The sequence below is a fragment of the Penicillium verrucosum genome, assembly GCF_028828655.1.
Source record: "Penicillium verrucosum strain IBT 35672 chromosome Unknown utg000001l_segment0_segment0, whole genome shotgun sequence".
NCBI lineage: Eukaryota > Fungi > Ascomycota > Eurotiomycetes > Eurotiales > Aspergillaceae > Penicillium > Penicillium verrucosum.
In genome coordinates, this window is record NW_026643210.1 from 14,811,178 (window position 1) to 14,835,005 (window position 23,828).

At 48.5% G+C, this 23,828-nt stretch overlaps 10 protein-coding genes across 10 annotated transcripts; 7 read left to right on the forward strand and 3 right to left on the reverse strand.

Moving 5' to 3' along the window:
• Positions 1 to 425: 425 nt before the first annotated feature.
• On the forward strand, positions 426 to 3,662 carry N7516_005465 (Zn(II)2Cys6 transcription factor; the record flags this gene model as incomplete). The annotated part of the gene is made up of 3 exons (XM_057218185.1): positions 426 to 2,616; positions 2,671 to 2,723; positions 2,784 to 3,662. The coding sequence occupies 3 exons, from the start codon at positions 426 to 428 to the stop codon at positions 3,660 to 3,662; spliced, it is 3,123 nt and encodes a 1,040-aa protein (XP_057080068.1).
• A 780-nt stretch (positions 3,663 to 4,442) lies between these two features.
• Positions 4,443 to 7,042, reverse strand: N7516_005466 (cell division control 45 family protein; the record flags this gene model as incomplete). The annotated part of the gene is made up of 2 exons (XM_057218186.1): positions 4,443 to 6,239; positions 6,290 to 7,042. 2 exons carry the CDS (start codon positions 7,040 to 7,042, stop codon positions 4,443 to 4,445), a joined length of 2,550 nt encoding a protein of 849 aa, XP_057080069.1.
• A 1,802-nt stretch (positions 7,043 to 8,844) lies between these two features.
• N7516_005467 (uncharacterized protein) lies at positions 8,845 to 10,125 on the forward strand (the record flags this gene model as incomplete). The annotated part of the gene is made up of 1 exon (XM_057218187.1): positions 8,845 to 10,125. The coding sequence occupies one exon, from the start codon at positions 8,845 to 8,847 to the stop codon at positions 10,123 to 10,125; it is 1,281 nt and encodes a 426-aa protein (XP_057080070.1).
• A 486-nt stretch (positions 10,126 to 10,611) lies between these two features.
• Positions 10,612 to 11,808, reverse strand: N7516_005468 (GPI-anchored transamidase; the record flags this gene model as incomplete). The annotated part of the gene is made up of 1 exon (XM_057218188.1): positions 10,612 to 11,808. One exon carries the CDS (start codon positions 11,806 to 11,808, stop codon positions 10,612 to 10,614), a length of 1,197 nt encoding a protein of 398 aa, XP_057080071.1.
• A 397-nt stretch (positions 11,809 to 12,205) lies between these two features.
• Positions 12,206 to 13,026, forward strand: N7516_005469 (DUF1014 domain protein; the record flags this gene model as incomplete). The annotated part of the gene is made up of 3 exons (XM_057218189.1): positions 12,206 to 12,262; positions 12,349 to 12,449; positions 12,513 to 13,026. 3 exons carry the CDS (start codon positions 12,206 to 12,208, stop codon positions 13,024 to 13,026), a joined length of 672 nt encoding a protein of 223 aa, XP_057080072.1.
• A 516-nt stretch (positions 13,027 to 13,542) lies between these two features.
• Positions 13,543 to 14,694, reverse strand: pex7 (putative peroxisome biosynthesis protein (Peroxine-7); the record flags this gene model as incomplete). Its single annotated transcript, XM_057218190.1, has 2 exons — positions 13,543 to 14,434; positions 14,531 to 14,694. 2 exons carry the CDS (start codon positions 14,692 to 14,694, stop codon positions 13,543 to 13,545), a joined length of 1,056 nt encoding a protein of 351 aa, XP_057080073.1.
• An 872-nt stretch (positions 14,695 to 15,566) lies between these two features.
• On the forward strand, positions 15,567 to 16,313 carry N7516_005471 (uncharacterized protein; the record flags this gene model as incomplete). The annotated part of the gene is made up of 1 exon (XM_057218191.1): positions 15,567 to 16,313. One exon carries the CDS (start codon positions 15,567 to 15,569, stop codon positions 16,311 to 16,313), a length of 747 nt encoding a protein of 248 aa, XP_057080074.1.
• A 1,013-nt stretch (positions 16,314 to 17,326) lies between these two features.
• Positions 17,327 to 17,839, forward strand: N7516_005472 (uncharacterized protein; the record flags this gene model as incomplete). The annotated part of the gene is made up of 4 exons (XM_057218192.1): positions 17,327 to 17,407; positions 17,484 to 17,564; positions 17,619 to 17,682; positions 17,757 to 17,839. 4 exons carry the CDS (start codon positions 17,327 to 17,329, stop codon positions 17,837 to 17,839), a joined length of 309 nt encoding a protein of 102 aa, XP_057080075.1.
• Positions 17,840 to 19,733: 1,894 nt separating this feature from the next.
• Positions 19,734 to 21,173, forward strand: N7516_005473 (putative CUE domain protein; the record flags this gene model as incomplete). The annotated part of the gene is made up of 1 exon (XM_057218193.1): positions 19,734 to 21,173. The coding sequence occupies one exon, from the start codon at positions 19,734 to 19,736 to the stop codon at positions 21,171 to 21,173; it is 1,440 nt and encodes a 479-aa protein (XP_057080076.1).
• Positions 21,174 to 21,661: 488 nt separating this feature from the next.
• N7516_005474 (GMC family oxidoreductase) lies at positions 21,662 to 23,713 on the forward strand (the record flags this gene model as incomplete). The annotated part of the gene is made up of 6 exons (XM_057218194.1): positions 21,662 to 21,705; positions 21,755 to 21,874; positions 21,923 to 22,139; positions 22,216 to 22,752; positions 22,816 to 23,419; positions 23,481 to 23,713. The coding sequence occupies 6 exons, from the start codon at positions 21,662 to 21,664 to the stop codon at positions 23,711 to 23,713; spliced, it is 1,755 nt and encodes a 584-aa protein (XP_057080077.1).
• Between the last annotated feature and the right edge of the window lie 115 nt (positions 23,714 to 23,828).

Below are 23,828 nucleotides of genomic sequence, written 5' to 3' on the forward strand. Positions count from 1 at the left end.
AAGTCCACCAACCCACCCAACCCCCTAAGATGAAGCTATCTCTCGGCATATCAAAGTCTGGGGAACCCGAGATCTCTGGACTACATGCATTCTTCTCTTCCCACTATTTCTACGGATTTCGTCTATGGTCTTGGGTGGTAATTATTCTTTTCGGAGAATATTCTAATTTCGGGGATTTACAAGCTGCTCCCAGATCTCCGTTTCGGACCAATTTCAATCCCTTTGATTCGATTCGACACAATTGGCGCGAGAATCTCCAATCGAAGAAAAACAACTATCACCGACGAACATCAAAAGTACTTCGTGATCTTATCATGTTGATCTGGCCTGGGAAGTTAAACCGCAGTTCCCGACCGCAGTCTTTCCGCAAATCCTCCACCAAGAGATGATCGCAACTCTGCGGCTCTTGTCTCTCGGTTCTTACAATGCCTAACCCTCCCTCGTCGCCATCGCCAGTCTCTTCAGGCAAGAAGAGACCACATCCCTCCGACACTTCCCCAACGCAAACCGATCCCGCGACCAATACCGCTGTTCCCAACCCTTCTTCCACCGCGACAGCTGTGCCCTCCACATCGCCCGCCCATTCCACCGCCCCCGTCTCATCCGCTTCCTCCTCATTCCGAAATGTCTCCGCCTGTAACCGTTGTCGACTGCGCAAAAACCGCTGCGACCAGCGCCTCCCACGATGTCAATCCTGTGAGAAGGCCGGCGTGCGCTGCGTCGGATATGACCCCATTACAAAGCGGGAGATCCCCCGCAGCTACGTCTATTTCCTGGAGTCGCGCGTAGCACATCTCGAAAAACAATTAGCGGATAACAACATTGAATTTAAAAAGGTCGTCGCATTTGACGAGGAGGAGGCTATCAAAATCGAGGCGGATGGCGACGTCGCGCAAGCTCGTTCCGGTTCTGACGGTCAGGCCGGGGAGGGGTCAGCGGCGGAGAAAGCACGGTGGAAGAATAAATCGAAAGAAGAAGCCGATCGACCGGACCGGAGAGGAGAAGGGAATAATCGCGATGCGGAAGATGACCCCGCTAACGAGGATAATTGGCGCCTGCATAATCTGGTTTCGAATATCGGCATGGTCTCTGTACAGGGTACTTCTGACCCACGATATCTGGGGTCGACATCGGGCATCTCGTTTGCTCGTGTCGTCTTCGCTGCGGTGAGGAGCTCACTCCCCGGTAATATGCCGGAGCGTGCGACGATTCGAACGAGCGATCGGTTGCCTCAGAGTGCTGCTGGCACTGCTGGGGGAGGGAGCAGTATGCGCGATTCCTTCTTCGGGCTGCAAACAAGGCCGATGATGAAATGCGCGACTTTCCCTGACCGGGAGCTAGCTGAACGGCTGGTCGATCTGTACTTTGAACACGCGAATCCTCAGATGCCGATTCTTCACCGAGGAGACTTCATGGAGCTATTGGATAAGACTTATTTGTTAGAAGAGAAGAAGCGCTCTCCGCGCGCGCTTTACGTGCTTAATATCGTGTTTGCTATTGGCGCTGGAATCATCTTTGAGGATAAGCCTCAAAGTTCGGATGATGAGAATCGCAGTAGTCATGACCGGTCCTCGTCTGGGACGAAGAGACCGAGACTCTCGAGCCGTCAGTACCAGCCGGAGGAATACCACGCCTCGGCAATCGTTCATTTGGAATCGTTCCTTGGCTCCTCCTCCAGCGAGGGCTTTGGTGGATTGGAAGAGCTGCAGGCAGTGCTCCTTCTAGCCAGCTTTGCCCTATTGCGACCAGTTGCACCGGGTCTCTGGTATATCGTCGGTGTGGCCACGCGCTTAGCGGTCGACCTTGGGCTCCATTACGAGGATGGAGCGGGCATTGATTCCGCAACAAAAGATGGCAACCAAGCGCAGTCACGGATTGATGCTCGTGAACGCGGACGACGCGAATGGGTGCGCGATCTCCGTCGCCGGTTGTGGTGGTGCGTATACAGCTTTGATCGTCTTGTAGCCACATGTGTTGGACGGCCATTCGGCATCAGTGATCAGGCCATCAGTACAGAGTTCCCGTCTCTGATGGACGATCAATACATCACCAAGTCTGGTCTTCTGACACCACCAGATGGGGCCCCGACATATAAACATGTCGCATTCCACTATTTCAAACTGCGTCTTCTTCAATCTGAGATTCACGATGTCCTCCAATATCAACAGACGCGCGCTGTGCGGAGGAGAGGCCCTGGTGCAGCTATTCTTCCTCACGCCGAGCTTTCCTCCCCTTTCCTTCAGGGCTTTGACTCGTTCCGCTCCTGGCGCTATGATGTGCATCGTCGATTGGTTGAGTGGCAAGAGACTGCCCCGACGCGGCCGGAAACAGGCGTGAGATTTTCCATTGAGCTTCTTGAGTTGAATTACTGGCAAGGTATTATTTTGCTGTACCAGCAGAGCTTGACGGTTCCTGCTGAGTTGGCGGGAGAGCTTACTCCTGCGGATGACGTTTCTAGTCCATCCTTTTCTAACCCCGATGACGGTGACGAGGAGGACCATGTCTATCTTAATGTTGCTGAGGCTGGTCAGAAGGTCATTCGCATCTATCGCCAATTGCATAGAGTACGCTTGGTGAATTATACCTATCTTGCTACGCATCACATTTTCATGGCTGGTATGCAGTTGTTTCTTTGCGCTTTCTTCGCCGATTCGTTACTGACACTATCAGGAATTTCCTTCTTATATGCCATTTGGCATTCGCCTTCGGTTCGAAGTCGTCTAGTAGGTACCACCAACCCTGTGATTTAGTATTGTGCTTATTCTAACGTTCCCTTTTCTTAGACCCTCGATGAAGTCGACTTCACCGTTCTCGCCGCAACTTCCGTTCTGGGCGACCTGATGCACAAATGTCCACCGGCCGAAGCATGTCGAGACGCCTTCGAGCGCATGAGCAAAGCAACCGTCCAAATGTGTCTTTCAACAACCGGGTTCGGATCACAAGTAGACATAAACCGTGTCCACGCCACATCAAACACCAGCAGTTCACTCCACCCCGGCCGGCCGCGACAACCTATGGACCAACGACACCGCGCAGGCCAAAGCCAACCCCGACGAGCGACGCAGACACGCCAGTCCCGTCCCGTCCCCAAGTTCGACATGAACTTAGCTGATCTCTTTACCGATAATACCCCCTTGGCCGACCACCCTCGAGCCGAAAACAGGCCCGGAGGACCATCTTATTCTCAACCAGAATCGATACCCCCGAACTTCTCCGCAGACCAGTCCCGGTCGTATGGACAACGCAATCCATCGATGGATTACTATCTCAAATACGAAAATCCAAACTCCCCACAGCCGCATCCGCAGTTCTATTACTCGAACTCGCCGCAACAAAGTGGCTCTCCTGGTGGCAATACTCATAATCATGGTTTGCCGTCTGCTGACACCGAGGCTGGACAAGGGATGAGTCTTGATTTTTTGGATTTTGGTTCCGGCGATGCTGAAAACCAGGGTAATGTGGGAGGGGAAGCCAATCCTGATTACGATATGATGGCTGTGCCATCTTTGGGGCCTAATCTGGGCCAGAATGTTGGAATCGATCTTGGTTTTGGTATGGCTATGGACTTCCAGCATGACTGGAGTGAGAATCCTAATTATGATCTTTTGGAGGGCTATTTCTTTGGTGGTTCTGGGGCTGGCGCGTCTGGAGGGGATGTCTAGGATGTCTAGGATGTCTGGTGTTGTTTCTCTAGGTCGTTTTGTTTCTTTTTGTTTGATGTCTTCTTTTACTTTTTTTTTTTCATATTCGCCACCCTGTCTCTTGTATGTTGCCTTTTCCCCAAGGCCTGGTCTTAGCAAGTATGTATGATTTGGCGTGTGGTTATTATTTTTTCCTTTGGATATGTACTATCTATATATGTATATATGTATACCGATATGCAAAGACCCGCAAGGAAAGGAAATAATCTACTAGAGAGGACGATGGAACAAAAATAATGTGATATGATTTCTAGAAAGCTAAGTTCTCCTACGTTCTCGCAGGGAGTACGGGTACTCGGGCTGCGACATGGTGAGGAATCGAGTTGTTTTTCCTATTCTTATGCTTATGCTTATGCTATTTATTAATTGAGTCTGGGTTCGAAGGTTGTATTTAAAAGTAGGCGAAGTGCTAAAGATCAACAAGCGGGGGAGATGTGGGAGCTCTCGAAGACAAGGCCGAAAATGCATAGATTCAATGCAACTATGGACTAGATAGAATCAGACATATTTTCCTCACGGGAACAACAAACACCATAAACGCCATTGGAGAGATGCAAGAAAGAAGGGCGTTTGAATGCTTGCAAGCGTAGAAAGCCATGCAACGGTCATTATGCATGTAGCCGATTTCAGAGTCCAATATCCCCCTCCCCCCAACCCCAATATTCCTTCCCATCCCCATGCATCAAAGAAAGTAAACGAAGATGACAGGTCGTAGACTGCGTGATTGTTCGTAGTGGGTATTTAACCCACCACACTACGGAAACTCAATGCCTCAAGGAAGCCACCAAGGTCATCCTTCTGCACTTCGACAACACAATGCTCGAAGCTGTCGATGCGCACACGGGCATTCGTCTCCTGGACTACCTCCTGGAAGGCAATACCAAATCGGTTGCGGAGAAGGTGCTTCTTTCCACGTGGATCTTCCTCGTCCTCGGACTCCGATTCCGATGAGGACTCAGACTCTTCCGAATCTTCGTCTTCGGCGCCAGTCTCCTCTTCTCGTTCGGCACGCTCTGCTGCTCGCTTGGACCGACGCTCTGATCGTTCTTTCTGTTTCTGCTCTTTAAGTTCTTTCTTCTTCTTGCGTTCCTCCTGCCGTTTGGACATGGCGGCGAAGTCAACAACACCGCCGCCGCCACCAGTGCCGACGACTACATAGAGATCGCGGTCTTCATCGAGGCCAGCAAGGACGAGAGGAGTTCCTGCTGCTCTCTTGCGACCGATTTTGACTGAATCACCCCGCTCTTTCTCTTGAACTCGAATGGCCTCGGCGATCCACAAGGCCAATTTCGTCAAGGCCCCGGGGTTTGTGAAGAGTTTTACGTCGGGTCCATCCTTGACCACGGCAATACGGAATGCTCGAAGGTGGCGGATTTGATGCTTAGAGAGCAAGGAGGTACCAGTGCGAAGGATAGCACGGTGTAGATGCTGGGCCAGTGGGAGGGCCTCCAAGAGAATCGTGGGGGATTCAGACGTTAATGAAAGGGCATCATACGCACTCCAGAATCGAGGTAGCAGACTAGCCAAGTCAGATTCGCCTGTGATCCCATTGTTCTCCGTATCATCGCGTGCTCGTGGCAGACGTTTGGAGTCCCAAGAAGCTAAAGTCTCATGTGGCCCAACTTCCAGCATTGCACCCACGATAACGCCTACGTCTGTGGCAGAGAGGCACGCCTTCCAACCCCAACAACGCACAAATCCCCAGCCCTCACGGGCACTCGCGCTCCCAGATCCTTCTGATGGCACGAGTCCATCTAGGCCATACATAGGGGCGTACTTGAGCAGCCGGGATCGTAGTACACGCTTCAATTCCATATCCATGTGGGTGTAGTACTGGTGACACTGGGTCAAACTAATTCCCATCTTGGCGAGAAGTTTGTGCAGTCGTTTGCGGCCATTCTCAGTCCAGACATGCAGCCGCGGTGCAAGGTAGGGACTGTGGAGCATACTCTCGTATAATGACCAGTGTCGGACAAGAAGGAATCGCGGCTCAGGAGAAAGACGAATCGATGTATCGGTGGGCGACCTAGCGGTTGTTGGGATGACACCGTTGATTTCTCCTCGGATGTCACGGTTTGATTCTAGAGGATCAGGCGGGTTCAAACGATGGACTTCATCGCGAAGTATTTGACGAATGTGTTCGCCACGTTGGCCACCCCAGCCTGCTGAGCCACCAGATTCTGATGTATTTGAAATACCCACTCCGGTCATTGTTCGACCACTGAGTTCCAGACTGGAGACACCGACAATAGCAAGCCACAGCAGGTCATTGTCATCTCGTCCAAGCTCAGATGCCAGGGAGTAGATCAGTGACGAAATTGGTTCGGAGTATGAGGTTCCAGACGAGTAGTAGGATTGTAGAACGGAGTCGTGTCTTCGCTTGAGATTAATTAAACGTTTCTTTAATGACCGGGCTGAGGGTTGCTTTGCCTCAGCTGGGGATGGCGAGTCAGTTGTCGGTGTCGCGGATCGCGATGAGTTCGAAGAATTGATTCCAGTCTTTTTGCGGCGAGTTGGGGTTGAGGCGATAGAGGAGCCCTATATCACGCGTTAGTCGATTGCCGGGTAATAGAAATGCTAACACCTACTGAATTGCTTCTCCTCCGTTGGTGGGGCGGCTCATCGCCTTCTGAATCCTCATCGTCTTCGCGACCTGACCAGGATTTGCGCTTTTTCGACCCTGTTTGCATTTCGTCTTCAGATCCGTCGTCACTCGCGTCGTCATCATCGTCGTCTACCTCTGGCATTTCCAGTAAGGCGTAGTATGCTTCTCGTTCGTTGCGAAGCTCTTCCTCAATGTCTCCGTCGTCATACACGATGATTCCGCCGTTCTTCGACGTGTAAGCGGAAGTGACGCACCCTTTGTCAACCCCGCGTCCTCGCCGTCGCGCATTGATGTCGATTTCGGCCATGGGCTGGCCAATCCCTGCTAGTCCACCAAAGACGTTCCCTAGGTTCCACGGCCGTCGCGCGTCGAATACCCAGATCTCCACGCCTCCCATATCTTCTACCTCGTCCTCGGGATTGCTCAATGCTAGTATCTCGCCCAGATCGACCAAACCACCTACACCGAGACAGACGACAACTCCTCCGCTGCCGCCATTGGTGGTCTGCATTGGGCGGACCAGCTCCTCCCCCGCACGCGACAGGTCGCCATATCCTGCAACTGGTTGGATTTTATGAGGGATATAGTCGCGTTTTAACAAAGCGGTGAGAATTCGACAAGCACATAGCGCGTCTGGCTCTAATGCCACGAGAATTAAGACAGGCGGAGAAAGTGGGTGGTGGGATCGGAGGAGTTGTAGGTAGAGATGTGAGATGAGCTGCCGAGGGAGATACATGGCCAGCTTGGGATTGTCATATGCTCATGCGACAGCTCATGAAGAAAGAGAACTTGTAAGAATAAACACAGAAATATGAGGTGGTTATTTGGTGTGAAGCCCTTGCAGCAAAGAGTCTCTCATAGCGCCGGGGAAGTGGACAAGCGCGACGCGTCGGGCACGTGCCGGGATTCCATACCTCTTCATCACCTCGACAATAGTTACTCCCCTTCTTTAGTTACTGGAATATTTCATATTTCACTATTGGATGTCTTACTCTTTAACTCCTTGAATTAAATTTGGATATAGATAGATCTTCCAAAATATGGGTTAATCCACCTTGTACGGAGTAGCTCAACGCAAATTGGGTGCTTTAGGCGAAATTCCTATGTACTCTATACTCCGTACTCTAAATTGAGCTTTTCCACACGCAAATCGTTTGTTCTGATATGCAGCGCGACAAGTTGGATTAAAACACCCCTACCCTATACATATGTATACACCGGATTTTAGGCCGAGCGAGATGGCTTTCCCTTTCCGCTTTAGTGCTCTGCCGCTCTTTGCTCACTGAGTTAAGTGTTTAGTTAACTAAAACTGAGCATGGCCCCTGGGTATTACATAATCATCGTGACAACCCGTGGACCCGTGGACCCGTGGACTCTGTTGTACAGCCTCTTACATTGTCCATTTACCCAATCATCATCCCAGACACCAAGATGTCTTATATAAACGTAACCAACTTGTTAACTAACTAGGTGGTCTGTGTACTAGCCATGAAAAGCCCGTGCTGTGTCTGTGTTATATAATCAAAATCACATGTCGATAACTATTTCATTACGTATTCCCAAAAAAGGTAGGCGGTACAATTCTGCCCAAAAATGGGTGTTATATTGAACTTTAAGGATGTCCTTTCGCCCTTCGGGGCATATGGTCATATGAAAATATACAGAGAAGATTAGCATGGCCCCTGCACTAAGGATGACATGTCTCAATCAAAGAGCAGCTACCTATTTTTTCTTTCTTTACAGATCCTATTTTGATGATATACAGGCATGGGGGAAAGCTCGACAAAATACCTAGTTCTAATTGGTGGGTGCTACCGGATTAGTCAGTCACGTGTGATCGGCAAATGGCGTCGTGAGTTCGAGACCCGCTCCGCGCGAAAGAGCGGATCCTCTAAAAACCGACCAACCAAGGTCAAGTATTGTATTCTACATAGTAAATTCCATCCAAAAATTGGGGTTAAAATGAAGTCCAGGATGCTATATTTTGCCCTTCGGGGCATGCCCCGAAAGATTCCCAAGGTATGTGTTGCTCCAGAATTGACATAACATGGTTAATGAATCTGTGCTAACTTTTTTTGTTTTGGTTTCATCCTTTCGACGTTCCATTTCGACGACTTAGGGTGAGGGGTTTTTAAGTGGGTTTTTAGTTTTCAGATGAGTGGGTCGTAGGTTCGAGCCGATATTGGTACGAACTTTCTTTTTTCCTTTCTCATTGGGCTCAACCCTCGAACTCACTGAGCATCACCTGATCGTTATATAAGCTGGATGGTCACCTGATTTGCTCGCTATTTTATATATCACGTGGGGATAAGCCGAACTTATTTTCGGAAGCAAATTAAGGTTGTAATATCAAGGGCTACTAAGCCTAATTAGGTAGGCTTGTTACCCTTAACTATGGAGAATTAATCTGGGACCGCATCGTTTTCTTCTTTCTCGACAATCAACAGCAACAGCAACAGCAACAGCAACATCAATAGCAACATCAATAGCAACATCAACATCAACATCAACATCAACATCAACACCAACATCACAACGATGTCTTCCCATCTACGCGGAATTTCCGAAGATTCTGTAGCCTCCCACGACACTGAACTGTCCGCAGATGCTCGTCTGGCTAGAGCCACTGAAGAAATTCTGGCAGTTACAGAGGCTCCGACAAAAGATACAAAAGATGAAGACATACTACGGCGGGCCCTAAGTGTGCGCTCCATTATATCAACCTCTTCAAGCTTCGCAGAGCGTATGCAGCGAGCAAAATTACTTCAGGATGCTGCGCTTGTTGTCATCGGCCGGGGAACATGCGGTACGATCTTTGAGATCCCTGGAACAGAGTCAGCGTACAAAAAAGGAAGCGATAAGGTCTCGCTGTGGAACGATGCAAACCTCACCAACATTGCCTGCCGTGCAGTGATAGAGACGAAGACTTGTCTTCAGGAGATATTCCCAAATGTCTCAATCCCTCGTGTGCCTATAGTGACTGGATGGATCAGTGAGAATGACCTGGAAAACTGGTGGCGAGAGAACCTACGACGATTCCCAAAGAATACTCGAAAAACTGGATATCTTTTCCAAGTCCAGCGGATCTTACCGCTTCCTAAGCCTTGCCGTGAAGCTCTTATTCGCCTCTATTTTCCGAAGACAATGCACGAATCGGCACTTAAGGACCCGGATAATAAGGCATGCCTTATACGACCATACCTTGGTCAGCGAAGGGGAGAGAGAGAGTTGTCTAATCCAGCGCTCAGCCTTCAGAACTTTCCTCTTTATCTCGATCAGATAGAGGAACTCGAGTTAGAGGCTATCCAACTTTCCGAAGAGATGGCTATCGGACTAGCTACCATTCACTGGAAGGCTTGTTTAGACGGTATGGACATGGAATTCGTACTCGGTAGTGCGACAACAAATGGAGAACTTCCGACCGTTGTGGAAAACTTCAAGACAGTGGCGCCCTTTGATATCCCTGCGGGTGACTTTAAAAGGCGGCAGGTGCATCTCTGGATGCTTGACTTCGATAAGGCCGACCAGCTTTGCCTACACGTAAAGGAGAGCTGGAAGTCTTGCTGCGATAAAATGGTCACTGCTGTGACAGCCAACGACCCTTATTTCCCCAACCCGGCGGCTACAGGAACCCTTGAAGAAAAGTTATGGGATACATTTGAGCGTGCCTATCTTCTTGCTGCGTCTAATCTCCTGATTACTCAGAAGGGTCTACCAAAGAAGGCGGATAAATACCCGGCTCAATTTTTGAAGGCATGGAAGAAGAGAGCTATAGAGCTGGCAGAAGACACAGAGGGTGACTTTGTGGAGTTTGGGTGAATAGTTATAGGGTTCTTTAAATGGCCCTCCGTTTTGCTATAGCACAGTTCGGCTGTCTTATTATTATCTGAGCGTTCTTTGGGTGGTGGGCACTTGTGGATGTGACTTGAAGCGTTGAATCGTTCTACAGCCGTGAAGAGCATTACTCGGTAGATTTTATGAATATATGTGTTTACACCTTTTGACTCCAACTGAAATAGGAGGGTGATTAGGAGAGAAAGGAGACATTGCCATACTTTGCTTGCATCTTTAGCGAGTTGGTTACTTTGGTTACATATATCAAAAGCATAGTTGATTCCCTTCAAGTGTTGGGTCGGAGGATATCTTTCAAATTCAATAATCACAGAGGTAACGCCTTTCGCCATGAACATGCTATATTCTCCAAAAGTATCCCAGTGAGGACATTATGGCCATACATCTATGAGTCCAGGAAAGAATCCAAGACTGCAGCCAAAGGGAAGAGACTCCGTACTTTCCTGTGTAATATTAAACAGACGAGCGGCCCAAAATTGATCCAGCCACCCAGATAGCGGTGCATGCACCAACGACAGAGATTCCAACTAGCCGCTTGCCCCAGCTACCGTCTTCCGCCATTTTGGTCGGCCCAACGGTATTCTTCAGCTTCAGATGCAAAGATGATGAATGCAGGTCTTCGGTGACATTTCCAGCGGAATCACCCAGTATGGCTGAATATTCTTCGTCACGCTTTTGCCACTTCTCAACAAGTCGCGCAATCTCAGCCAAATCTTCCTTAAGAGAGCCAGGCTCAGTGGCGTTGGAATTCTCAACTTCCACGTTCTGGACATTGCCGAAGAAGTCAACCACAGTCCGCAGGCGCCCTTCTTGCTCGCCTCCGGGGAACAAATCCCACCGGACACCCGGCTGGGAGTGGATCTTCGACTCGTCATAGGAATCGAACAGGTCTCCTAGGTTGAGTTTGGAAGTGACACTTGTCACTTGTGTCTCGAGGAATTCAAGAACATAGTATGTCCAGCGATCAATGACAGCGACGCCGACATCGTTGTCGGCGTGGTGGGAATAGGAAGACTGGTCGATCTCGCTGGAGCCTGTCGCCACGATGTTAGGCGAGTAGAAATGGGTGTACATCGTATTGGCCTGGCAAGTATCGATCATGAACAGCAGCTCATGGTAGCGCTTCTTCTCCCACATCTGTCCAAACGCGTCCGCAAGATCCCACGCACCGATCTCTTCGGCATCCTGGAACTTTAGGAATTGGTCACCTCCATGTCCGGTCATATACACTAGTACATTGCTGCCGGCATCGGACCCCAAGCGCTTACTGCGCGGTACGTCTTCGTCGAGGCGGTCGGTCAAGAGTCGGATGAAGTTCTCCACGGTCACTTCGTACCCCCTATAGTCCACTTCGATGTTGTCGCCGTATAGATCGACGGCACGGTCTGCATTACTGTATACGGTGCCGGGAAAAGCGTTTCGGGGGTTGCAAGCCATGTCATCGGGGAGCATGAGTATAATCTGTGAATCGGGAATGCCGAGCCGTTTGACGGTTCGGTATAGTGAGAGAACATTGGCGAGGTGGCGGTAGTTGAACCAGAAGCGGGAGGTAGATACAAGCACCGCCCAGTTAGAAGTGTGTTCGGCGGCAACTGCGCTGGCAAGGAGCAGCAAGGCGAACGCCTGTAGGAAGCGGAAGAGCAAAGCCATTGTGATGGCGATCAGGTCATAGTAGGGAGGAGGAACACAACTTGTATCACTAGCCAGTAAATGTGAAATTGGCGACAAAGCATAAGTCAAATTAAAGGCCGCAGATATCGATCACACTAATCATATCAAGGCCATAGCACAAATGGCCGGAAGAAGACAGACAGCTTCACGAAGCTACCCAGGTCAGATAGGAGATTACAAATGTCGGGGAACATTTAATGCCACTTTTCTAAGGCATCAATACTGACGCGCTATGGATAGCGTCACCGCCTTTGTCGGAGTCGGCATATTGGTCCCGCAGATCAGATCATGTAGTAGAAACTCGATTCCACCTCTTTCTTTTCACATCCATTCCTCACATTCTGTCTAGCGGTTAGTTTGGACTTCATATTTCATCATGGCAGGCAAGAAAGGAGCAGGTGAGAACAGCAAGAAGGTCGCCGGAAACGCTCGTGTATGTTTTTTTTTTTTTAAACCCCGCCCCCGCTATTATTGCCACATCCCTCAAGCATTTGAATAAAAGCTGACAGTGCTGTACAGAAAGCGGACGCCGCGGCATCAAAGAAGGCAGCCGAGGACCAGAAGAAGGCTGCAGATGAGGAAAAGCAATGGTCTAAGGGATCCAAGAGCAGTGCTAAGAAGTAAATCAAGCTCCCAAAGGAAGCATATCCCTAAGTGCCGAGCTAATCACCTTCAATCTATAGGGAAGACTCCGAATCTAAGAAAGCCGAGGCTGCCCGCAAGAAGGCCGAACGAGATGCCCTACTCGCCGAGGAGGAAGCCTCTCAACCAGCCAAGGCCAAAGGCGCAAACGCCAAGAGCGCACAAAAGAAGACTCGTGGCCTCGATCTTTCACAGTTGGACGATGCTCCTGCAGGCAGCAAGAAGGATTCTGCTCTCAGTGCCACTGGTATCGACAACGCCCTAGATGCCCTGTCTCTGGCTTCGAAGGACACATCCAAGATCGACCGACACCCCGAGCGCCGATTCAAGGCCGCCTATGCCGCATTTGAGGAGAGACGCTTGCCAGAGATTGAGGAGGAAAACCCTGGTCTGCGCCGAAACCAGCGTATGGATCTCTGCCGGAAGGAATTCGAGAAGAGCGAAGAGAACCCATTCAACCAGGTGCACGCGGCTGTCAATGCTACCAAGGAAGAGGTTGCCGCGCTTCGGGATAGCGAGCGTAAGAAGGTCGAAGGCAGACTTGGCGGCAAATAGATTGGTCTGTCGCTGGATCACAAGCATTCAGGCGCATGGATTGTTGGGAAGTTGTGAGCAATATCTCGATATTGTCGCACTGACCATGGGTCCTGAGTCTTCATGCTCTCAAATACCCAACACGGATGGTGTTCTCACGATTGTGAGCGTCTTATCTTGATTCGGAGTCGTTTTTGCACGGTTCGGGAATACCAGCCGTTTTCGAGTCATCGAGTCGCTACAGTCAAACAAAAGGCTCGAGCGTCAAGCCCGGGGAATACACAACCGTGACGCATTTGCTCTTACATCGCACCATGCATTGTGTTTTCCGGCATATAAACTTACGAAATAAAATGATCAATATCCCTTTCAAATCAGGTAGTCTGCTCTAGCAGCAGGCGGTCAACTCGACATCTTAAGCAAACACCTCTATAGCAAGCTCCTACATATATCATCATAGCTGTGCTTCACCTGGAAAATTTGACAAGCCTCTGGACCCTGCCAGAAGCATATATAATTGGTTGGTATTCACATATCCTATGACATCGTAGCTCGCACATCCCACACATATAGACTCTCATCCCAGCCAACACTAGCACACCAGCCCTCACTTCCAAACAGACACCAGTCCACACCCGTCACAAACTCAGTATGGTTGCCCATACGCCCTAGTTCTGCGCCAACCACTGGACCAGCGCGCATCATATCCATATCCCCGCCCAGGCCCGCATCTGACCGGTCACTCCACACTCGACAAGTCATATCGTAGCTCGCACTCAAAAGAACATTAGAAAGATGCGGCGACCAAGCCACTTTTCGCACAGCATATTCATGTCCGAGCATAGTGGCCAACGGCCCTTGTTGTGGGGCCCGGATATCAAATGTCCGAATAGCACGATCAACACCCGCCGTAGCTAGAACAGTGGGACGGTACTTGTTCCAGTCGTGGGTGAGGGCCTCGGCAGGCGGGACAGGGCCGCCGGGTTGACCGGGGATTGCAGGTGCGGGCGGACCGGCGTGGATGGGGATCTGGGTGACGAGGTGGTTGGAAGCGGATGCCGGGGTGCGGAGATCGAAAACGCGCACGTATGAGTCTGATGTCACACACGAGATGATGTCTGGGCTGTGCGGACAGAAGGATGCGGAGTAGGTGCAGCTGTGAGTTGGGAGGGTGAGGAGGGACTGCGGGCGATGTGGCGACCAGATGCGGACTGTGCCGTCCCAGCTACTTGAGCAGAAGCGGTCTTTTGCAACTGGATTCCAGCTTACGCTGAATACTTCCCGCGCGTGTTCTTTCCAGTTTGAAATTGGGAAGTCGTTCGCTGTGCAGTCGAATAGCTTGATGCTGCCGTCGCCTGATGCGGCGAGGACTTGGTTCTCGTGGAGTTCGGACCATGCGAGGTCATATAATGAGTCTTGTGTTGTGAACCTGGAGGTTGTGATAGCGCCACATTGTTAGAGCTCTGTTCTTATTTCCGACTCGGTTGCGCACTCCGTCGCGAGGGTCTGCGAATATCCCACTTACCACTTTAGCGGTTGAATTCCATTCGCAGTCAGCTCCAAGATATGCAGGCGGCCATTGCCAACTAGGCCAAAATTTGAAGAGCTTGCAACAGCTAGCCGATTGTCAAAGAATGGGGAGTATTTGACTGCGCAACCGTTATATCCTTGTGTGCGGTAATGGAGCATGATGGACAACTGATCGGCCCCAGTCGCACGAGGGATGAGAGAGGAAAGAGAAAGAGAAAAGGGAATGAGATCTTCACGCAAGCTAGGGTATCAAAAAGATAAACGTCAACGGTCATGAAGATGTTAAGTTCGGATTCGGCGTATGATCTCGGGATTGCGGGGATCAAATGGGCCGAGGTCCTTCCTTGGCTTTCAGGCACGGCCTTTTTCTATACTTTCACATTCGCTTGATGATTGAGTTAACATACCTATATCTGTATTGTAGTATTGAAATAGAATCAGTTGAATTGGTTCCTGATTATTTTCTCCTCTTATATAGTGACTTTATTTCTCAAGCTTGTCTCTCGTTTTAAGTGGTCAAATTACCAGCATACATGTATTCATCAATACATCATGTGTTCATATATATACTAACATATTTCCGGACTCTATTTCTCAAATTGCTCTACTTATATTGAATACAGATAGGGTAAAGCTACGCTCATATACGATAGATCAATGGGGGAGGTAGACTATGTTGTGGTGTTCGTGATCGTTGACGTCAACGGGCTATATCTACAACTGCATATGTACATCCAGCCCTAATTGCAACAGTAATAAGGAACCATTCTAGACCCTCAATTTTCCATTCAATAACATAGATTCAAGCCAATCACGTTGCATAGGTACAAGTTGAGCCACCCTAGAATAATTTGCCCCAGCCCCTGCAAAGTATGGGAATGACGCCATGATTGGCCTCCTCTGCAATCTGCGTCTAGTCTACTCGGTTCAGTTTTGATTGAATCTACACTCTTCTTAACATATGAACTAAAATGATAAGCTCCAGACCATATAATACCCAAATCGCACCCACATTGGGAGGTGACAGCCCAATGCCAATGCCAAAGAACTATACATCCCCGGCCAATGTATTCCTCAAAGAAGAAGTTTACCGACTCGGCACAGTTCCAGGGCTGAGATCCCTACCTCCAGGCCCAGAGCGCGACTTTCTCACCCTGTCATGGGGACCCATCGTCTACCGCACCACGTACGCCCCTGAAACCAAACGTCTCCTCCCCGTGTTCCTGCGATACCTCAACAATTCCGTGCACCAGTCGTTGCGCCGGACGTTACCAGGCTCCGATGATGAAATTCAAATTCTCACAAACACATATTACTGCAAGGTTTTCAACTCGCTTGATATGTACGCCAATATGGACGAGGAAACGGTCCGACAAGTCTTTCATGATTTCAAGCTGTCGCTTGGGATACCTGAAATAGAGCTCCCGAGTAGACTGCGCATATGTTTAATGCTAGATGATGAACCGTTATCACACTTGAAACGCGTTTTGGATTCTTCCTCGATGGTTGAGGGCGATGCAGATGTGGGTGGATGCTGGGTAAAGGTTGTTGAGGAGAATTTCCCGGATTCGAGGATTGGTGATCACCCGCTTGCGAACCCCGATACAGAATGTGTGTCTGATTCTGCTGGAGAAAATCATGGGATCTATTCTGGGTGGACGATGGTGGCACTCGATGCATTGGTAGAGGTCTTTGATGGGCTTCGGCAGATGAAATGTTTGATCGACTATCATCGGGAGGGAAAGATATACTTGGGAGAGGGCAAATGGAGCCTTTAGTCTATATTAAAGTGTGTTAGGTTGGCCCTTGGAATCGTTTCCCACATCCTTTCCACGTACATTTCATAAGAATAGTCAGCTGCCGATACAGCCTTTATCCTTGACTCCATAGTTCAATAATCTGCCTAAGTGATACATTGGGGTTAGATAATATCAGGTATATTAAAGTTTGGGAAGAGGTATAAACAGCAAGTCAAACTAAGGGAGTTCCTCTTAATCTTTGAGGGAGATCGAAAGGAAAGGCTGTCGTTGCGATATACTAGTAGGAAGGAACTGAAGAGAATGAAGACAAATTGGATGGGATTGGATTGCACGAGATCAAGTTAAACGCAGTACTATATATAAGTGGGAATATCATATCAAAGTCTTTGATACAGCCTACAGCGAAATCGGCGCTACCGCCACTTTCACAACAATTCTTATGTTGTAGTTATCCTAGAGTATCTTATTTGACGTCATACGTCAGTACCACATGTGGCTGGCTGAATGATCGGCAAAGATGACCAGCTATCAAGTTGGATTGAATTTCCGTTTCTGCTTGGCCAATATCAAAAGCGGGCCTACAAAGTGTACCTAAGGTCAAATACTTATGGAATACCACTGTAGCATACCGTACTCTTGATTTGTGACTCCTCTGTTGTCGTTCCTAGATGAAAGCAACCCGAGGCTCGTGGCCAGCGAATACAAGCTATCTCTGTCGTTTTCCACGACCAGGGAAATGACCGGTACACACCGTTGCTGTTCTTTGGATTTTAGAGGGTATTTAGATACTGGTCGAATTTGGCCCATTCCGGCTGCTGTATTATTGGCTAAAGAAATGTGATTGATGTCACTAGCTGCTCTCACCGAAATATGCTACGTAGTACTAGTACGGAGTATTTACTCCACACTAGCATATTTATATAGTCCCCCCATATCCCCAAAATCCTCTTCTCTTATTATTTACACTTAATACCACTACTCTATCTCTGTCCTTAACCAACCTCTACTCCGTACCTAGCATATCTTGCAATATGACGCCTCCTACTCGTGGTGAAGTTGAGGCACGAGTGAAAATGGTTATTAGCAAAATCTTGCATCGTTCTCCATCCTTCGTATGATAATATTCCCCTATTTGGAATAAAACTTCTTTGGAGTTCACTCACGCTAATTCAACTTTACTATATATAGATTGGGAACGAGTACTTTTTGGCGTTTGATGTTTATACTCAAACATGTTATTATGGGGACATAGTAGAGGGCCTAGAAAAGGTATGTGGAGTTTATTTCATTCAAGTCCTAATAATACTAATAAGGAATAATAAGGAATTCAACTTCAAGTGGAACTATTCAAAAAACATTTATGACAATGACAATGTAATTGAGAAAGGTAAGTGATATATTACTACTATGAACCATATTTTATTTGCCTCCTAGACCTTCTAACCGCTAAAATATTAATAGTTTCAAACGCTATTGAACTTTGTATTTATGAAAGTACCATTCAAGATCCAGACTGGAGGAAGGAGCACGGTCTCAAAGACTGATTGTTGGATAGTTTGACTGTTGACTGCTATAAGTTTCGATGCCGCTCACTGCTGTTTATTATATTTAGAAACTGTTTTCGCTGTCTTAAGTCTCCTTCAATCTACAATTTGCAACTATCCATCTCAAATCATCCTTTTAGCTACAACAACATTCGGCAGAGAAAAGGGATCTCTCAAAATACCATTGATAATTAGTGTTTCTGTTTCTGCTTCTCCTCTTCCCTTGAGTAATTGACGATTGCAGACATCGTCAGGATACAATATTTGGCGTATCGTTTCAACTTCCACTTAGGATAAATACCCAATTAGATTGCCATTCCTTTAGCTACAATCCCAGCAACTTTTAAGGCGCTTACTGTTTCGATGTCCTGTTCACAGAGCTTTTTATTTCGCTTCTCGAGAGCAAAAGTACATAGGTAATAAGCGAAGCTTCGTCTGAGCCTGGACGAAAAACGGGGAACAGACGGGCTTTGCCTTGAGCTAACCACCTTCCTTGGCTATAGCCCCCTAAGGAGGCGCTACATTTTCTCATTCTCCATTTCGTTCTCTAACATATACCAGGGGATGGGATCATTAATTAGGCATTGCTGAGTATCTCCCCAACCCAACCGTTCCTGATGTAGTGTGCGAGCATGTTCTTCTCGTTGAAGCTGCTGATCTCGCTCGTATTCCCGATCCCATCCACAATAATCAGCCCGCGTCTCTTTCAGATACCGCGATGAAGACCTATAATCGTCTCATTAATACTCTTCGCTCGAGTGGTTCGCTTTCTAAATATGTACGTACCAAAATTCAACGTTTTTCGAAAAGTCATCTCCAGTAAGACGGCAGTTAGAGAGCCAACGAGAATCTGCAGGCCATTTACAGCTGCCTAGATCCCGTTTCACGTCAAACACAGCAATCTGCTTATATTGAGATAACGTGAAGTCTCTGTCAATCAAAGTCCGACACTGTGGACAATCTCGGTTGGGCGATTCCGAAGATGTGAGAGAATTAAGATCCACATGAGGACAGGGAAAGATAGGTTCAGCACCGGCACGAGCGAGGTGGGTAGATAGGTGGATCGTATACCGAGCATGTACAACTAGATGGTCGGTTTTGTCGATGAATATACGCATCTTGACTCGACCATTGTGGTTAGGCGTTGTAACCAATAAACAACTATGACTTAAATGAGGTCCGTCAGTACGATCGAAATTGAAAGGGCCGATTTGGACTTCGGGTAGCTTATCAGTGCGCGATTTAAGGAGTTTCACAATCCTCCCTCGTTCGCGAATCGTCCAGGCAGCGCATGAGCACAGGTCAACTATACCGGCATATTCCGTACAAGACCTCCCTCGATCTGGATACTGGAGTGAAGCTCGACTAAATTCCTTTCGTGGATGGAGCTTTAAACATTTCCCGCAATATTTCCAGCGGTGATTTTCAAGCTGGAGAAGAAGTTGGTTTCGTGGTACCTTTGTACTATTCGTACAGATTTGGCTTTTTCAGGGCCGATGTCCAATTTGTCTATGGAGCCCAAAACCTAGTTCCCTTAATTTTCAGGAACATCCATTTATGCATCTTCTGTTGCTGTTATGTGACTTATAGTTTGGTGTCTATGTATCTGGGACTATTCTTAGGGTGCTTATTTATAGGAGAGGGATGTTTCGGGGTTGCAAGTTACTAATTGTAGTGTTATGCCTACGTACGCCTTATATAGGACATAATCGGTGAAGATGTAACACCTAGTCTCGTTACATGGGCCTGTATCGATGAAACCGCAATCTGATTGGTTACTTCGACAGCAATCATGTGCCGATAAGCATTTTATCGTGGGCTTATCAATCACTTCAAACATCCTGAGCCCATTCATCACATACACATTCGAGCCCCGAAAGAATGGATTTGAAAAATGGATGCTTTCATATCAAGGAAGCGTCCACGGCTCTCTAATCCGAGCGAGGAGGCCAATCACGACTCACCAGACCCCCGCGAAGACTCAACTGATACGAAGCTAGCAATACTGCTATCTCTCTTCCCGACTATGAAACAGGATGAGCTATTGGATATACTCGTATCCTGCGAAGGGTCTGTGGAGAATGTTTCCGGACTCCTCTCTGTAAAAGACTCCACGGCATACACACCCGTCAGCAAAAAGCGAGCTGCTGTTACCTCAACATCCGGCATGCAGACATCTCTCTCATCACATGTTTTTACAACAGCTGAAGATGGGAGCATGAAGCCTTTGCATGAGAGGATGAGCAAGAAAAAGCTTCCGCTTCCACAAAAAGGCAAAACGTTACACCTTTACTCGCCTGAGGATATTGCCACCTACACACCTTGTACTATCATCCACAACTTCCTACCAGCTCAAGACGCAAACACACTTCTTCTTGAATTGCTCGATGAATCGAAACACTTTTCTCGGTATGATTTCCAAGTCTTCAGCCGCACCGTCCAGAGTCCCCACACACACGCTGTGTATGTCTCTACACCCGAAGAACACCGGCAACAGACCTCAGAGTATACTTACGGTGGCACATATCGGTCAAATGTACGTCAGGCAACACCACAGCTACGGTCAGTGTCACGTCAAGTACAGAAAATCGTCAACGACGAGATCAACAAACGAATTCGAGACGTCTATCCAGACGGGAAGAGGTTGCAATACCAGTCACCAAAGGAGTGGCGCCCCAACGCAGCGTTTGTCAACTGCTACGATGGGCCGACCGAAAGCGTGGGATATCACTCCGACGAACTCACCTACCTTGGACCACACCCGGTGATAGGCAGCTTAAGCTTGGGCGTGGCACGCGAATTCCGAGTCCGCCGGATAGTACCTCGAGACGACGACGAGACCGCGGAAGACCATGATACCAATAAGTCTAGTCCAGTCTCACACTCAGCGCGGAACCAGACTGCATCAGCCGCACGCGCTGACGCCCAAGGTCAAATCTCAATCCATCTTCCGCACAATTCTCTCCTCATTATGCACGCAGAGATGCAAGAGGAGTGGAAACACTCTATTACCCCGGCTCAAACTATTTCCCCACATCCGATCTCTGGGAACAGGCGTATCAATATCACATATCGTTGGTATCGTGACACGTTACACCCACGCTACACCCCACGTTGCAAGTGTGGCGAACACACGATTCTTCGATGTGCACAACGCAAGCATGAGACACGAGGAAGATATATGTGGATGTGCTATGCTGGCTTTACGCCAGGGAAGGAAGGGTGTTCATTCTTCCAGTGGGCTGAGTTTGATAATGATGGGGATCCGGTGTGGGGAAAGAAAGCCATCCAGGACAAGGCCCCTACTTTGGCGAATTTCTCGGCATCTCAATAATCTCAATAATATGATATGAGACTCATGTATGGTCAAGACGTGGAATCATCCCGCCTTTTGACCTCGGGATATAAAGTACTTCCATCTGTGAAACCTGTGAAGTTGAACTCCGCAAAACAAGGGTTGGAGACTGCGGCCTCACATTCCGCGTAACTCCACTTTGTGGGTCTTCAGCCGTCTTGACACCTCATTTGGACCAATTACATTCCATAAACCTACTAGCCTTTCACCGGATCTTGGCTCTAATATTTATGAATGGGTTGACCTCCAATCAACGTGTACAGAGGTGGGCAGGATTGCCCTAACCTACCCCTCAATATGAAAGCTATACTCCGTATTGGATGCGGAATGCATCCCCCCTGTTCCGCGCCGCTGTTTCAACATGTGCGGTGTAAAAAGCTGGCGAGAATCGAAATTCATCCCTTTTGTTATGGAGTAGTGATCTTTCATTTGCCATCTGTATGCAATCGTGATCTACAACGTACACCATGGCTTCTGGAATCAAAGATACCTATGACTATATTGTCTGCGGGTAAGATACCTCCCCAAGGAATCTTATGACCTTGCTAATACTGAGGTAGAGGAGGAACCTCGGGCTGTGTGGTTGCTGGTCGGTTAGCTGAAAACCCTGAGGTCAGCGTCTTGCTTCTGGAAGCTGGACAGCACAATAAGGGCTTGGAGAATGTTCATATGACCGGCGGGTGAGTTACAAAGCCTTGTTGACGCATCCATTGTTACTGACAGGCCAGGTGGTCAAACAACTTCGATGCTGAGACCGACTGGAACTTCGTCACCCCTCCAATGGCCGGGGTGGATAACCGCCAAGTGAAGCTGAGCCGTGGCCGATTTCTTGGAGGATCTAGCGGGTGCAATGGGACACTTTGCATTCGTGGTAACAAGCAGGACTATGATGACTGGGGACTAGATGGGTGGAGTGGAGAAGAGTTCTTCAAGTATATGAGAAAGGTAGGTGGTAGTGGCATGATTCCATGACACGCCGGTATTGATACGATACTCAAGGAGATACTGACAACATAAGTAGTCCGAGACCTTCCACCCAAAGCCATGGTTCCAGGCCGATAAAGAAAGTCACGGCTACTCCGGACCTCTGCACACAGAGCCGCATGATCTGGCACCCATTTCCCAGCTCCTACTGGACTCGTATGTTTCGCAAGGCATGCCCTTGCACCATGACATGTTCAGCACTGGCGATGTCGCGCAAGGATGTGGCCATGTACCTCGCACGGTGTATGAAGGACTACGGACAACAGGCGCAGATTTCGTAACTAACAAGAACCACCGTGGAAATATCACCATCAGGACCGATACCACTGTCGACAAAATCATATTCAGCAAGCGGGCAAACGAGACTCGCGCTTCGGGTGTAGTCACACAAACGTCAAATGGCGACTCTACCATCTACTACGCTCGAAAAGAGATCATCATCTCGGCAGGCGCCTACTGCAGTCCGGCAATCCTGCTCCGATCTGGAATCGGCCCCAAGGCCGAGCTAGCACAGCACAATATTCCCTCTTTGATCAACCTACCAGGCGTGGGCAAGAACCTAATGGACCATCTCGTTAGTAATCCCTACCCAACCATCAATATTAAAATAAACCATCCTAACACTCACATCCTCTAGATCGTATTCATGTTCTACGAAACCGAAAAACAAGGCCTAACAAACGACCACCACGTATACCACGGCGACAACTTCGACCGAACCTACGCACAATGGAAAGAGAACAAAACCGGTTTCCTATCCACCTTCCCCTTCGGCAGCTTCGCCTTCGCACGTCTCGATGACAGACTAAAAGACGAGCCACTCTGGAAAAACGCAGCCCGCAACCCAGGCCGGGACCCCATGGGCTTGACATCACAACAACCAAACATCGAGCTCTTTACCACGGAGTGCTACGGCGGTCCCAAGCAATACGACCAATTCCCGATTAACAACCAGCATGCATTTTCCATGATTGCGGAGTTATTTGCGCCGAAATCTCGTGGCACGGTGGTTCTCGAATCGGCGGATGCATCGATAAACCCGATTGTTGATTGTAATTATCTGGCTGATCCGCTCGATCTGTTGGTTCTTAGTGAGGCTTGTCGGTTTGGGAATGAGGTTGTTATGCAGGGTGTCGGGACTAAGGATATTGTTAAGGGGTCTTGGCCGCCGAATTTGAATCATCATACTTATAAAACGAGGGAGGAGTGGGTTCCTTATGTGAAGCAGCATGCGACTACTTGTGAGTTCTGGTTGGAATTAATTGTATCTGGATTGTGGTTGACTAACGCTGTGGTTAATAGGCTACCATGCGGCGGGCACTTGTGCCATGGGAAAGAACGATAACCCTCTGGCTGTTCTCGATGAGAAATTGCAGGTCAGGGGTGTTTCGGGGCTGAGAGTTGCTGATTGCAGTGTCATGCCTTCGTTGCATGGAGGACATACCCAGATGCCGGCTTATGGCATCGGGGAGAAATGTGCGGATTTAATTAAAGAGACATGGCGGACGGCAGGCAATGTCTATCCTCGTATATGATACTTCATGTCTACGCTATACCCAGTTCCAGTACTACATTGGAACACAAGAAATAATTTCAATTCATTGGCCAAAATAACGAGTTGCATCCAATTGAAACTTATACTTCAGTGGT